The sequence below is a fragment of the Manacus candei genome, unplaced genomic scaffold (assembly GCF_025592945.1).
Source record: "Manacus candei isolate 608988 ecotype Guabito, Panama unplaced genomic scaffold, ASM2559294v1 h1tg000014l, whole genome shotgun sequence".
Lineage (NCBI taxonomy): Eukaryota > Metazoa > Chordata > Aves > Passeriformes > Pipridae > Manacus > Manacus candei.
In genome coordinates, this window is record NW_026138062.1 from 76,429,393 (window position 1) to 76,442,645 (window position 13,253).

The window sequence follows — 13,253 nt, forward strand, 5'->3', positions numbered from 1 at the left end:
AGATGACTGACTAAAGATTTCAGAGCTGGAATTGCATTCACAATTTGAAAACCACTAAATCAAAACAGTGAGGAGACAATAAGGGAGTTGGAAGTGTCATTCCAAACCCAGGCTCAGTGTTTGAGGATGTGAGTTTACACAGAACCAAAAGCCTAGGTGCTGTCTTCATTTAGCTTCATTTTGGGACTTTTCTGAAAATTCTTCTGGAGAATATCAATATCCATATTGGGGGTAAAGAAAATGAACGCCTTAAAAAGATTACTGTTGTATGTGTGACAGGTGCAAATCCTCCAGTAGTCAAAATTTGGAAACAGAAACAATTCCTCATAAATCATTTTTAACAACTGAAAGTTATTTAGGGTAAAGCTTGAGGGGAAGGGTAACAAACAGGTTATAAATATAATAAAGCCCTCTCATACCCTGTTATTTCATATTGACACAGCATTACATAGCACTGATTAGACTGTGCTTTAAACTGCTGTGTAAGATACCATCAAGCTAAACTAACTACAGATTCCAGGCTGGATTTCCTCTAGTACAGTTACAATAGTCAGAGACCATTTTTCATGTCTTTTGTAGACATAGTTATGCTGTCAGATGTTTACTTTAATTTATTTTACAGACTTTTAATAGGAAATCTGCAACACAGGTTTCGACAGGATGTAGAAGTGGAAGACATTTTCTGCATAGCCCAGCTTTCAATGATGGTCATATATGTTTGTACTGGAGAAAGAAGTTATTTTTCCTATACTTGTTATTGAAATAGCAGCAGCTTGGCCAGGGACATAAAACTGATCAGAGCATGCCCTGAAACACCCAAGAAGAGATCCAAAAATTATCACTGTATTAAATCCATAAACACTAACATTTATGAATGTTTACATAAAGTGCCTAAGCACCTATGATAAATTTGCAAGGCAATGAGCAGCCCTTTTATGGCAAACCATGTAAGGAATGGTGTTGCTAAAAGAAACCTAACAGGAATAAAGTTTTCCCTGTGACTTCTGATCAGCAATACAAGTGAGGGATCAGATTCAGATTCTGTGCTATGGTGTATCTGCCTTGGCCCAGCAAATTGCCCTTGAAATGAACTCTCTGCTAACAGAGAGCTTGTGCTACAGCAACTGTTCTGCCTACTGCTCTCTGTGATTGGGGTCTGTGGTTAGGACAAATGAGAAATGAAGCAATAAGGAAAAGGAATTAAACCTCTGTTTCAGACCTACTTTTGAGCAGGCTTAGTTTCACATTTTTTCATCCTGTACAGTACATATTACACAGCAATTTTGAAAACAGCATAATTTAAAAGTTAACATCTGCTTAGCTGGTAGCACCAGATAAAAGCTCTCATTTGTAATGAACAGGAGAATTTGTTATTGCCCCAGTCGATACCTATTGACTTGGTAGAGCACTTCTGCTTATTACAACCAAACCCTTTTTCTTTTTTGTTCAATAGTCAATGACACTGGAATGGAAGGTACTGCTTATAAACTGGTGCAATATATACCAGCAACAGCTAGAAGTTAATGACAAAGAGGAAAGCATGTGCTAAGAACAGCATAACACATCTATTAATCAAATTTACTGCATCTGATGTGCCTTTATAGGTTAGTGGAATTGTAATGTACATCAGATAAATAGTTTTTGCTGTTATTAATCTTAGTTTCAGCACAGAACACCTTTTAATCATGCTATCATTACATAAATAACTCTACTAGGACAAAGTTCTGTCTGACTTTTATAGTACATGTTTTAGTTACAGGAAATTTCTGTCCCGTGGTGGATTCTGCAGTTCTACACTTAGGATTTAGTGAAGTGCAAGACAACTGTTCTTCTCCCAGCTAAAGTCATGTTGTTCTCTAAATAGCACAGTTGGAGCTGTGTAAATGCAAGGCACCATCCTAAGGATAAACTGGAAGGAGGGAAGCAGAGCAGGGTGGATGTGTCCATTGCTCAGCCTTCCTTCTGGCTTCTTCCTGCAGCAGAGCACAGCTGCACAACCTTGTCCTTCACACTTTATATAACTTGGACTTTATATGCCTTGGGGTGAAATTTGCTGATAATTCATGTAGTCTTTTTTCATTCTATAACTGCGGTTTTATAATTGTTTGTTTGTTTGTTTGTTATAAACCTACCTGACCCAAAAATATTTTCTTTCAAACTTTCAGTACTATTTTATATCTGAGAAATGCATAATTTTTTAGGACAGTGTAACTATAACAGTAGTACCTACTATTTTTATATTACCTTTAAACAAACATTACAAAACAATAATAAAGTTTGTTGACAGCTTAGGGAAAAGCAGAGCTGCTAATGATGACTTTTTGGCTTACAGGTGTCTATAATCACCTTTCCTGTAGAACATTAACAAATGCTGGAGCACTGATTTATCTGTTTGATTCTGCTCTCTGAATGCAATCTTGATTTCTCTCTAGGCTCATGAAAAGTCATTATGGAAAGAAAATTTATAAATGGGGCAAAGATTAAACAATCATGCCATGGCCAAGTACATTATACTGTATTCTGTGTGTGCCATTTAATTGGATTCAAACATTGTTCATAAATCACAGCCATTTGCATTTTTCAGGAGCGAGAAACACCCTCCTAGATCCACCACGTGGATCCTGGTCATACCTGTGGTACTGGGGAAGACTGGTGGAATTTAATTGCTGCTATGCTAGTTCAGTATGAAGCAAGGAGCTAAATTCAATTAAGTTCCTACATATTTACATCTCTTGACAAAGGTCCCCAGAGCTGCTCAGCCTGGGTTAAGTTGTGTTCTTGTTTGCTGTCAGCAGAGCAGAGCAATGGCGAGACTAAAGCTGCATCTTTTCTGCAAGGCCATGGATTTTGTTAGTCTAGTAACCAAACATACCTAAATAATAATAAATTTACCCTTGCAATACTGTGTGAAGAAAGAAAAAGGTCCTCTTCTTCTTAATTTAGAACCACAGGGAGACAGATTTGCACATGGGCGGGTCATTCCATAAACCTGTTGCAATTCCATTCCAACAGCACGAGTTCAGGAGCTATACTTCCCTCTTTGTTCTAGTACTTTGTGTTTTCCAAACACAGCTTCTGATGTTGTAACAAGGTGAAAACAGGAAATATTCATAACATATTTACTGTATTTACTGTGAAGGTAAGAGGACATTATTGTTTTACACACACAACACTTCCCTTTAAAAGAAAAATATAAGTACTGCAAATTAGCAAGCAACATGGCTTAGTTGAGATGAATCAATTTTGAAAAGAAAATAGTTTTTTTAATTCCAGTTTTTTAATTCATTACTGGAAAAAAGATGGCATTAAAGAAATGACATGTATGTTATTGTCTTTTTACTTAATACTTAAGTGAGCACTAGATATTTCAGCATTTCAGAAAAGTCCAGAACACCACTAAAAACGCTGGATTTCAGAGGCAAGGGATATTCTTGGCAGCCGCAACTGTTACGTACAGTAAGACATTTTGTAGATTATTCTGGAATTTTAGTAAAGTGAACAATAAGTTACAAAGTGTTTACATTTTATTTCTTTAAAACAGGAAATTTATCTCTTCTGGTACCGAAACCAGCAAGTCTCCACCAAATATATAATAAATACTTCTGCAAAAAGAAGAGTATAACTGATACTTTTCAAGACAATTTGACTTCATTGTCAACTCAGTTACTTTTATGGTTTTCTCCACTTGCCTACAGGCAACCTCTCCAGTCTATTTCATAAGAACCTGTAAAGACATCACTCAAATAAGGATGATTGTTGTTAAAAACTAAAACATTTCTAATTGAAAACAGATAGGCTTTGCATTTCCTACTCTGGTCCCGAACTTTGCAGTATCAACTGTCACTTCACGATTTGGAAGATTTCTGAGAACTGTAATGCATATTGAATGTGAACATAGATGCTTAATTTTGATACTAAGTGACATAGAATAGGAAAACCACCATCAAAGTCTTAACTAAAGATGTTAGTGACTTACTTTTTGTAACAACTCCTTCGAGGCGAATTATATTTGGGTGATCAAATTGTCCCATGATACTGGCCTCCCTCAGGAAATCTCTCCTCTGCCTGTCCATATAGCCACCTTTTAGAGTTTTAATTGCAACAGGGATCTCTCTTTTTCCTGGTGTCTTCAGACGTCCACTGCACACTTCTCCAAACTCACCTTAAATAGATAAAATATAGGTTAGATCACTCATAGTGCATGTACACAAAAATATTCAAGAAACCCGCACAACTCTTAGAAGTGGGCAAGTTCCTGAATTTCATCACATCCCCGAAACCCAAAATATTCAACAGTGCTTCACAACAAATAATCACCTTTCCTTTGTACCACACTGCGAGATCATGGGGACTTGTATCACTCTCAGATTTTGAGACTGAATTTTGATATCAATATGTGTGTGATATATAACTGAGAATGCCACAAGGAAGGAATGTAAGGACACTTGAGATTTTTATTCCAGTGATGACAAAATATCTATCTAAAATATCTATTTATAGCACTATTTATCTCTAGGGGTGAAATGCACTGAGACCTATATGATAAGAAAAACCCTGAGACCATCAGAATACTTGGCTATCCTCAAACTGTAGGAAGTATTTAAAAAGTACTTTGTGCTATGATGTCCCAGAAAAGCACTTGCACATGATTTATTTAAATAGACTCACACACCTACTTGAAATTAATTATGCATTTCCCTGTTCAGACACCCAAAGGCCAAGAGTTTCAGCAAATCTGGACTGAGTTGCATAACGAGAGGAATGTCAGAGCTTTTTCCCCCCGATGTTCTCCTGTGTACATTATGGCCTGTGAGGAACACATGTCCCTGCATTCCCTTCACACATTTACTAATCGAATTTGTATGGAAATCACAACTTTCCTCTGATCTTGAAGTCACTCAGAAGCTATTTAAAGCCTCTACCAAACATACTCTGCATGCCTGCAGGTCACTTTTCAATCGGTCATAATTCAGTAAATGAAAAGCAACGTTCACAAAAATATTTCAAAGCACTACGCAGTGCAGGGAACTTCCATAGCAAACCAAATTTTCTACCTCAGTCATTTGGGAATCAGAACTGCAAAAAACCAAAAAATGAATAATGAACAGATATATATGTCCAACCGGAGGAAATAAATTGTTACCCCCTCCATCAAGTGTTGTCTGAATTAGTTTTCCTTAAACTTTAAGGACAGAAGAAAAGAAAAGAAAATAGGAAAGCTCCATCATGTAATAGTGTGCCTTCAGATATTAACCAAGTCTAGAAGAGAGAGACCTTAAAGGCAGAAGCTTCACTTCAGAAAATCTGATGTTGCAGGATTAGAATGGATATTGTCATACAGTTTTTATTTTATTAGGTTCTGTCATTTCCACTAAAAGAAAACGAAGTTTTATTAGTCAATAAGATCCAGGAAGAGTGGAGGGATTAAAAGAACAGTTTCATAGCTAGTCTTTCACTTCAAAGGCAGAGGTATCAACAAGTGCAAGAGTACAATTAACAGATGCTGAGCATAATCTCTGAATAAATTATCAGCTTCTGAAACAGATAAAAAAAAATAAAATTTCCCAGGTCTTCTTTGCACAAATCTCCCCTCTCCTCCCCTTCCCCCAATTTGTTTTATTTCTACTTAATTTTCAAAAACAAATTAAAGCATTTGCTTCCCTGAAGATGTGTGAAAATACATGTCACAGAATCACAGAATCTGCTGAGCTGGAAGGGACCCACAAAGATCATGGAGTCCAACTCTTAGCCCTGCACAAGACCATCCCCAAGAGTCACACCACGTGTCACTAGACTAATGTTCTGGGAATCTTTTGACAAAAGTGGAAGTTGTAGAAGGATTTTCCTATATAATTTTTCCCCTTTAGAAGGCTTTCCCTAAAAGTTTGCTTGCCTGACTACTGAAAAAGTAGTGGCTAATTTGGACCTGTAAAGTCCTACCATAAAAGAAAGTCATGAAACCTGAATGCTTTGAAGGAAACATGGTGTATTAATTTTCTATGATATGTCCAGCAGAGCCAAAACACATCTCCAAAGCCACGATCTTATTTCACCTTACTGTTTCTTTCCAAATTAAATGCCTAAAATGAGAAAAATTTCCAATTTCTTTCTCTTGATGAAACAGTGAAAAGTAAAAATAATGGAGCCTTAATATCCAGATTTTTAAAGAAATTTTGTGATCAATAAATCTGCAGAACTGCAAAATCTCATTTTTGAGAATAATTTGGAAAGCATACGTTATAGAATAAATGGTTTTGTTAACACAAGATTATACAAGAGTACTACAACTTCAGAATTTCATCCCTCAGGGACTGTAAAAGGCTGTTCACCAAGTGTTTTTAAATAAATTAAACTGAAAGGGGCAGGAGAAGGGCTTACAATCCCAAGATTTATTATCTCAACATCTAAAGCTGGAGAAGGAATATTGTGTCTTCGCCCTGACCTGTTCCTTTTACCTTTTTTGGATGCATGATTTGTAAAGTTGGAAAAGAATTTCGCTGCCCTTGGATATTAGGATTGATAAACTGCTGAACATAAAGACTAACAGCAGGTTTTTTGTGACATGATGTCAAACAGACAGTAAGTGATCATCAGCTCCCAGAACACACAGTTCCTACATTTAGAAACCTAAAGTGTGTGTAATAACTTCTAATTCTGTTTTAGACTAGGTGGAAATCAATGATACAATTTAAAGCATTGTGTTATTTACATGGAGAGTTTGACAAGATTTCATCCCACAGTAACTTTTCTACTCTTTTCTTCAGATAAAGCATTTTCAATGTTTTCAAAGTCAAGGGGGAATGTGCTCAACAAAAGGGATTTTTTAAATCTAAGAATCTAAGTCTCATTGCTCAGGTTTGATGATAAACAAGATAAATGTTGACCCTGCAGCAGTAAAGGTTCACGACTGCATGTGTACTAAGTGGAACCTGAGAGCCAGATGTCAATGAAGTCGACGGCTTTCCTTGCTCCAGGGAAAAGGCTGATGATAACTAGAGGAAAAAATAGAGTTCAATGTCTGTTTAGTTTTAATAAAATTTAAATAATCCCTGGTTTAATGATCTAAACCTCATACATCTTACTGTGTGTTACACACAAAGAAGCTGATTGAGCAATCTAGAAACTTACCCTGTGCAAACCACACATCCCTTTTCTCACTCAGTCAGAGCATATGTGTTATTTACAGTGAAATAGGAATAGTCAGCCCCTTAAAAGAGAGATATGCAGTCTGGTATTACTACATGGGATCAAAACAAATGTCTTGCAGCACAGATAGTTGCTGTTGATACAACTGAAAGGTCACAGCACCAAATGCAGCTTGGCTCATTTTCCCATTTCAGTCATTACACCTGTAGGAGAACTAGCAGGAGATTGAGATTATAAAAAGACTATAGTCTACTCTCTGTGAAAAATTGAGGAGTTGGTCTCTTCCTTGAGTTTCAATATTCTAACAAAGGAAATAAGAGGCTAATTTTACCTGTTAAAACAGACTTGACAAAGTACCTCTGGGAATTCCTTCTTTGAAGAGGTGCTGAAGCCTTAAACCAAACAGCAAGAAGTGAGGGGGCAGAAAAAAGTGTCATGGGCAAGATAAAAACAAATAATATGATAAAATGTCAGTAGGTGCAGCAAGCTCAATATGAGAGTTGCTGAAAGGGACCATCTGAAGAAAATCTACGGTAATGAATTGATGGCAAATTTTGGGAACTGGCAAAAAGGCACATGGTGATCTTTGGAATAAACCAATATGAGATCTGATGGAATATTTGATATTAGTGATTAAAAAAAATCAGCCAAGAGTTTTGAATCCAAGAATATGCAATACAATATTAAACAATACTAAAACTTTGTCATAAAGAGCAGATAAAATAAAAGGGAATTGCACCATTTAAACAATTATCATTGTAACTATTGCTAGAAAGTGAGCTTCATTAATACATGTTTATTTGGTTGGTGTTATCACAAGCTAAGCAGGTAACACAAATAGGTCCTGTTTTGCTTTTTGGATTGTAATCTGCTTGTTATTACGAATTTTTTATCAAACTGCAAATTCCATTTTGGTTGTAAACTGTTTCCCCTACTGCATTTACCTTCCTGTTTGAGACAGGAGGACAGAGTGAGAAGATATTAGAAGAATAACAAAAAAGACCATTAACAGCTATTAACTTGGATAATTTTTCATTCAGTCAAAAGGTCTATAAAACTAGTTTTTTTGACTCAGATGAACTAGATGTAAGACAGGAGATGATGGGAAGCTGCTCAGGGGCAGAAATCTGTCTGTGCATCCATCTTGAATCTATATTTATGGGCAGATATTGTTACTTTAATGGTGATATTTTGTGTCTACACCTGGAGTAGGTAAAGCCTGAATAATTTAGAGAGGACTTTGCAAGTTATGTAGTTCACTTTGCCTTGTTTTGTCCAAGGCATCAGAAAAAAGGACAGTAATTCAGAGTGTTTGGAGATGTGCTGGAATGCCAAAAGCGTGTCAGAGGGGAGACTGGGAGAGCTGAGATCAAACTTTCAATTAACTGTCTCCACAGAACATTGTGGTTGCCTTCAAAAACATCAGCTCAGTAAAAGTCAACCAGGAGGACCTGGAAAAGGATTTTAACAGAGGTTGCACCATTTTCTTCTTGAAGTAATCTCACAAACTCAGTGTCTATTCTTAAACTGTTGCTGCTTTGCTTTTCTTATTCTTACCTGCCTAATGAGATGAATTTGCAATAGTAGCGTTAATTTAATCTACAAATAAATGTAGAGACATTACCTTTTTATTTTGGCTATGAAATCTTTGACTGTTGCTGGCCAAGTGTCATCTTGATCTTTGTTACTACTAAAGGCTATTTTCCAATCTGCTGTTTCTGCTAGAAGTTTTTGCTGCTTTTTCAATTTGACCATTTCTTGCCACCTTCTCTGAACCTTTTTTTAATATCTGATGGAAAATCATCGTTATTTGGAGCAGTCAGTGTGTAAGCAACAATTTTAGACATTTTCCTCTTTTTTTAATATCATATAATACTACCTTTATGTTACTAGGACTTGACACTGAAGGATCAGACCCAATTGTCTGTGTAACATGGTTAATAGGATCAGTTTTTAAAAACTGAAAATGAAAACTTTTAGTTCTTGAATGCAAATAATTGTTGTCTGAAAAATTAAAGTTACAGAAATTAAAACCGAAAATCATTGACCAAAATAAATTGCTAAAACAGAACAAATTTAAGAAATGCATCAATATCTTCTTAAAAGATATTGATGTTTCATTTTGTAAAAGATATTGATTTTTGGTTTCGCTTAGGTGAAAATTTAAGTATCTTTATAAGTAATTCTCCTGTGATAAGAAATGCATTTTATATCCAGTTGAAATGTTTAATATAGAATTAGAGAGAATTCATAGAGAAAGTTTTAGGACTGTTGTGAATTATGCTGATATGTTATGTCCCTTGGTAGCTATTAAAGAACTGTGTAAGAATTTGTAGTCTCTGTGCCTCAGCCATGGTATTTAACCTGTATCTTGCCTGCATAGAAATAGGTTTAAATTTCATTTCAAGCAGTTTGCAAGTCCTAGTAGGTGAATATTTTTGAAGATGGCAAATTGCCCAAGTAATTTTAGAAAAATAAAAAACATAAAAATAAAATGTCAAAGTATACACTCCCCCACATAAAAGAAAAGGGGGAAAGAAGCTGAGCAAAGAATTTTCATGAATTAATTGAGAGTAAGGACACAATTTTAATCTGAACTAAAATCAATAAACCCAATCCTTGCCTATGGTATTCAACTGCTTGGAAATCAGTAGTTACATTAGTGTTGTGTTAATGTAGTTCAAAATGCTTTATAATCCAAGATATCAATATCTATAGTATGTCTGAAGAAAAGGAAGAAATAAAAGAAATCAGATAGAAGGTTTTCTGCAGAAATCAGCCCTCTGGGGGCTCTCTCAAGCTCATAATTTCAAAGCTGCACAGAACTACATATTTTGTGGCTTAAGCAATCAGGTGGACTGAAGTACTCCAGAGATATGGACTGCACTGGGAAACAGAACTGTCCCTCTTACTTTCAGGCCAATACTTTTCTCCCCTGTTTGTTAACAGACATGGTTTCATTTCTGTTATATTATTTACATCACCTTTTCTAGTGCATAAAGCACTTTTGAGCAACACTGAAGCTATTTCTGCTCTTGTCATTGTAGTAACGTATCATTAAATGAGGGATCTTAAGGGAAAAATACTTCTCCTTTCTAGAGTGACTAAGATATATGAAATAGAGATAAAAAAAAGGATCACAGTGCATTATGTCTTCTGACAGTAATTTTCCTGGCAATACTCTCCAACATGAGTTCTTTGGTGGGTTCACTATGAGCAAATTAAAACGAGGTTTTCTTTCCACTGAACCCCTTTTACAAGATGTAACTGATTTTTTAAGTCTGTTGTATTGTGAATGATTTCATTTTTTTTCTTCATGGCATTAAAGCTTAAGAAAGTAAATAAGGTAAAAGTAAGTAAGTAATAAAACAGTATTGTTAAAGAAAGCCCGGTAGCTCAAAGATGGGCACTGGAGCATGGAACACACTAAATAAATTTACATTGAGGTGAACATCTGTGCAGTCAGTACTGTAAGCACCTTTAACACAACAATTTACAAAATTTAGTCACTTTTAATATCTTGAGGACACAGAGAAATATCCATACTGTGTAATATGAAGACAGGGAGTGTTAATCTCCTTTGCAGGAAGAAATTATATTTCAGAGCTGGATTCTGTTCCTACATTCATCAAAATTTCTGACACAGACTCTCAGCTCTCCCACCTTCCCCTTCTGTTGGGGTTGAGAAATGATTAATTCTCCTCAGCCATTATAGGGTAACAACACAGAAAATGTAAAGTACCACAGGAACTCCAGACTCTCCTTGTCAGTCTGTTTTTTGTTTTAATTTGCTATAACTGTAAGAAACGTTGGTGGTCCTTCTGAATGGCATGTTGGTCATAAGCTGTGCATTGAGATCCACTAGTTAGGTAAGTTTGTAAGGCCCTTTTCTGGCCTTGTCTCTCTAAGTCCTCAATAAACCATGAACTGAGTAAAACACAGCAAACAATCTCAGGCCCTGGACAACAATGAAATGTTTTCTGCCCCACATAGTCAGAACACAAGAAATGGTTTTACAAGACTGTTTTTTACAAGTATTTCACTTTTGTTGTGTTAACCTCAAAGGTGTGTTTTCTGTCACCATTGAGCTGGTGACAATACCATCAGGACCTCTAGTGAACTCTAGAAGGCAACCATGAGCCTTTAACTCCACAAAGACTTTCCAGAAGTGAATGTGTGGGAATACTTGTACATCATTTTCCTGAGCAGTAAAACCTGACAATTAAACCAAACCTCAGACAAGAGGATAACACTTAATGCACGGAGTAGACATTGCACATCAACAAAAGTAGGATCCCTGAAAACACAAGGGGCACGTTATCTCCCCTAGGGAAAAAAGAACAATGTACATACAGGATGAATGAACTTCTGAAACATTATCAAACAGCTGTGAAGTGGCCTATAACCCCAGTGAGATGTTCTCAACTGAAGGTAAATGCTCCATACCTGAGAACAGTCTAAAACAATTGATCAGATGTAATTCCTTTCTGTCTCCACCACACACTTGAACTAATAGGGATATAGGAGGAGATCATGAAGCTATTTTTCCATTCATCCTGCTTTTCAAGTCCCCATCACCTTTCATACTGTCTCCACCTCCTTAACAGAATTTCCTTTTTCCCCTCTGCTAATGATCCTTCTCCACACAGGAAAGCCTGTCCCAAGCCAGCCTTTCCTTTCCCTCCCCTCATCCTCCCCCTGTTTTTTATTTGAGGATAACTTTTTCTCAGTCTTTTACATTCTGAACTTATCTCCCCACAGAAAGAAATTCTGATCTAATTTCACGCTCAGTGACTGAGAACACATGACAATAACTATGGCAAATGCTGAGTGACACAAGGGTTTGAGTGCATCTGGAAAAAAAACCAAACCCCTAACAAACAAGGCAAAAAACCAACCCTACCCAGAAAAATTATAAAGCCCTAAAAAACATTTAGGATAAAATATTGTGTTGGAGAATCTCCCTTTAGAGAACTCCGGACTTAAATATGAAAATATTTGGAGCACTAGCTGGATACAACACCTCAGATACACCACACTTTAGAGAGGACTGTCAGAGAAACACACCCACAATTTTCTGCTATACTTGACCACTTGTGTTATCCTGGTGACTCAAGAAAAGTAGCCTCGCCAGGCCTGGACGTTTCTTTTTTAAGTGGGTATAGTTTTACCTGCCCCAATAACTCTTTCAATACGAATTCTTGAAGGATCTATCTCCTTTGCAAACTCATGGACAGCAAGAGATGGGTCTTCATACGTGTCTGGATCGATGTATGTTTTGAGTCCTGGGAAACGCACTGCAAAAAAACCAGAGAATAACAGGAATCAAGAACTTTGACATTGTGCACTGCAACAAGATTTATTTATTTATTTATTTTTAAACTAGACAACTGAAAGGATTGGAAATAAATTATTAAATCTTCCACGTTTAAAGTTCCAGAACCCAACAGAAGAGGATAATGACCCCAAATTACTAATGCTTGCTACTGATTTCGCAGAGCCAACTGCAAAATGCATGAGTTGTCCCCATTTGGGCCATCAAAGATTGAGCACAGGCTTAAACATTTCCTCTTATCTTTCAAGTGGTTTATTTAGGTGAGGCTTCTAAGACACTAATGAGCTGGTTCTTACAACTCCATAGACAGAGAACGATTCTCTGACAACCCAACACTAGCAAAAGCATTCCAAAGTACTGACTGAAAGCGTAAAAAGGTCCTGCTGGGCCCTGCTCAAACCTTCTGAGGTGTTCTGGGTGACTGAAAGCACGGATACTTCTTCAGGATTGGTGCATTGTTACAACAAACATCCTTCCAGCTTGCAATGATGACTGATAATCAGTGTTATCATATGGAATGGAGAAAATACCAGTATTAGTTTCTCTGAAGGTTATTTATACCTCTAGTTACTGTCAAGTTTGCCAGTTACATGAGTCCCAGAGTTTATTCTGTCCCATGGGAAGAAAATTTCAAAGGCCTTAATAAAACTCAGTCTTTGGTATTTAACTTGATAAGAGAGTGCTGAATTCTTATGCTGTTTTGTCTCTGTCCCAGATGAAAACAAGCATCTCCTGAGAAACAGCATTTCAGGCAGGAAAATTAAGAGGACAA

General features: G+C 36.5%; 1 protein-coding gene across 4 annotated transcripts in view; it reads right to left on the reverse strand.

Moving 5' to 3' along the window:
- The window catches only part of EPHA6 (EPH receptor A6), a 451,959-nt gene that overhangs the window by 101,109 nt on the left and 337,597 nt on the right, over positions 1–13,253 (reverse strand). For all 4 annotated transcript variants that reach the window (XM_051779391.1, XM_051779390.1, XM_051779389.1 and 1 more), the window contains 2 exons: positions 12,318–12,443; positions 3,977–4,162 (listed from right to left, as the gene is read on the reverse strand). In XM_051779391.1, coding sequence (XP_051635351.1) covers positions 3,977–4,162; positions 12,318–12,443 — 312 coding nt within the window. The remainder of the gene's footprint in view (positions 1–3,976; positions 4,163–12,317; positions 12,444–13,253) is intronic.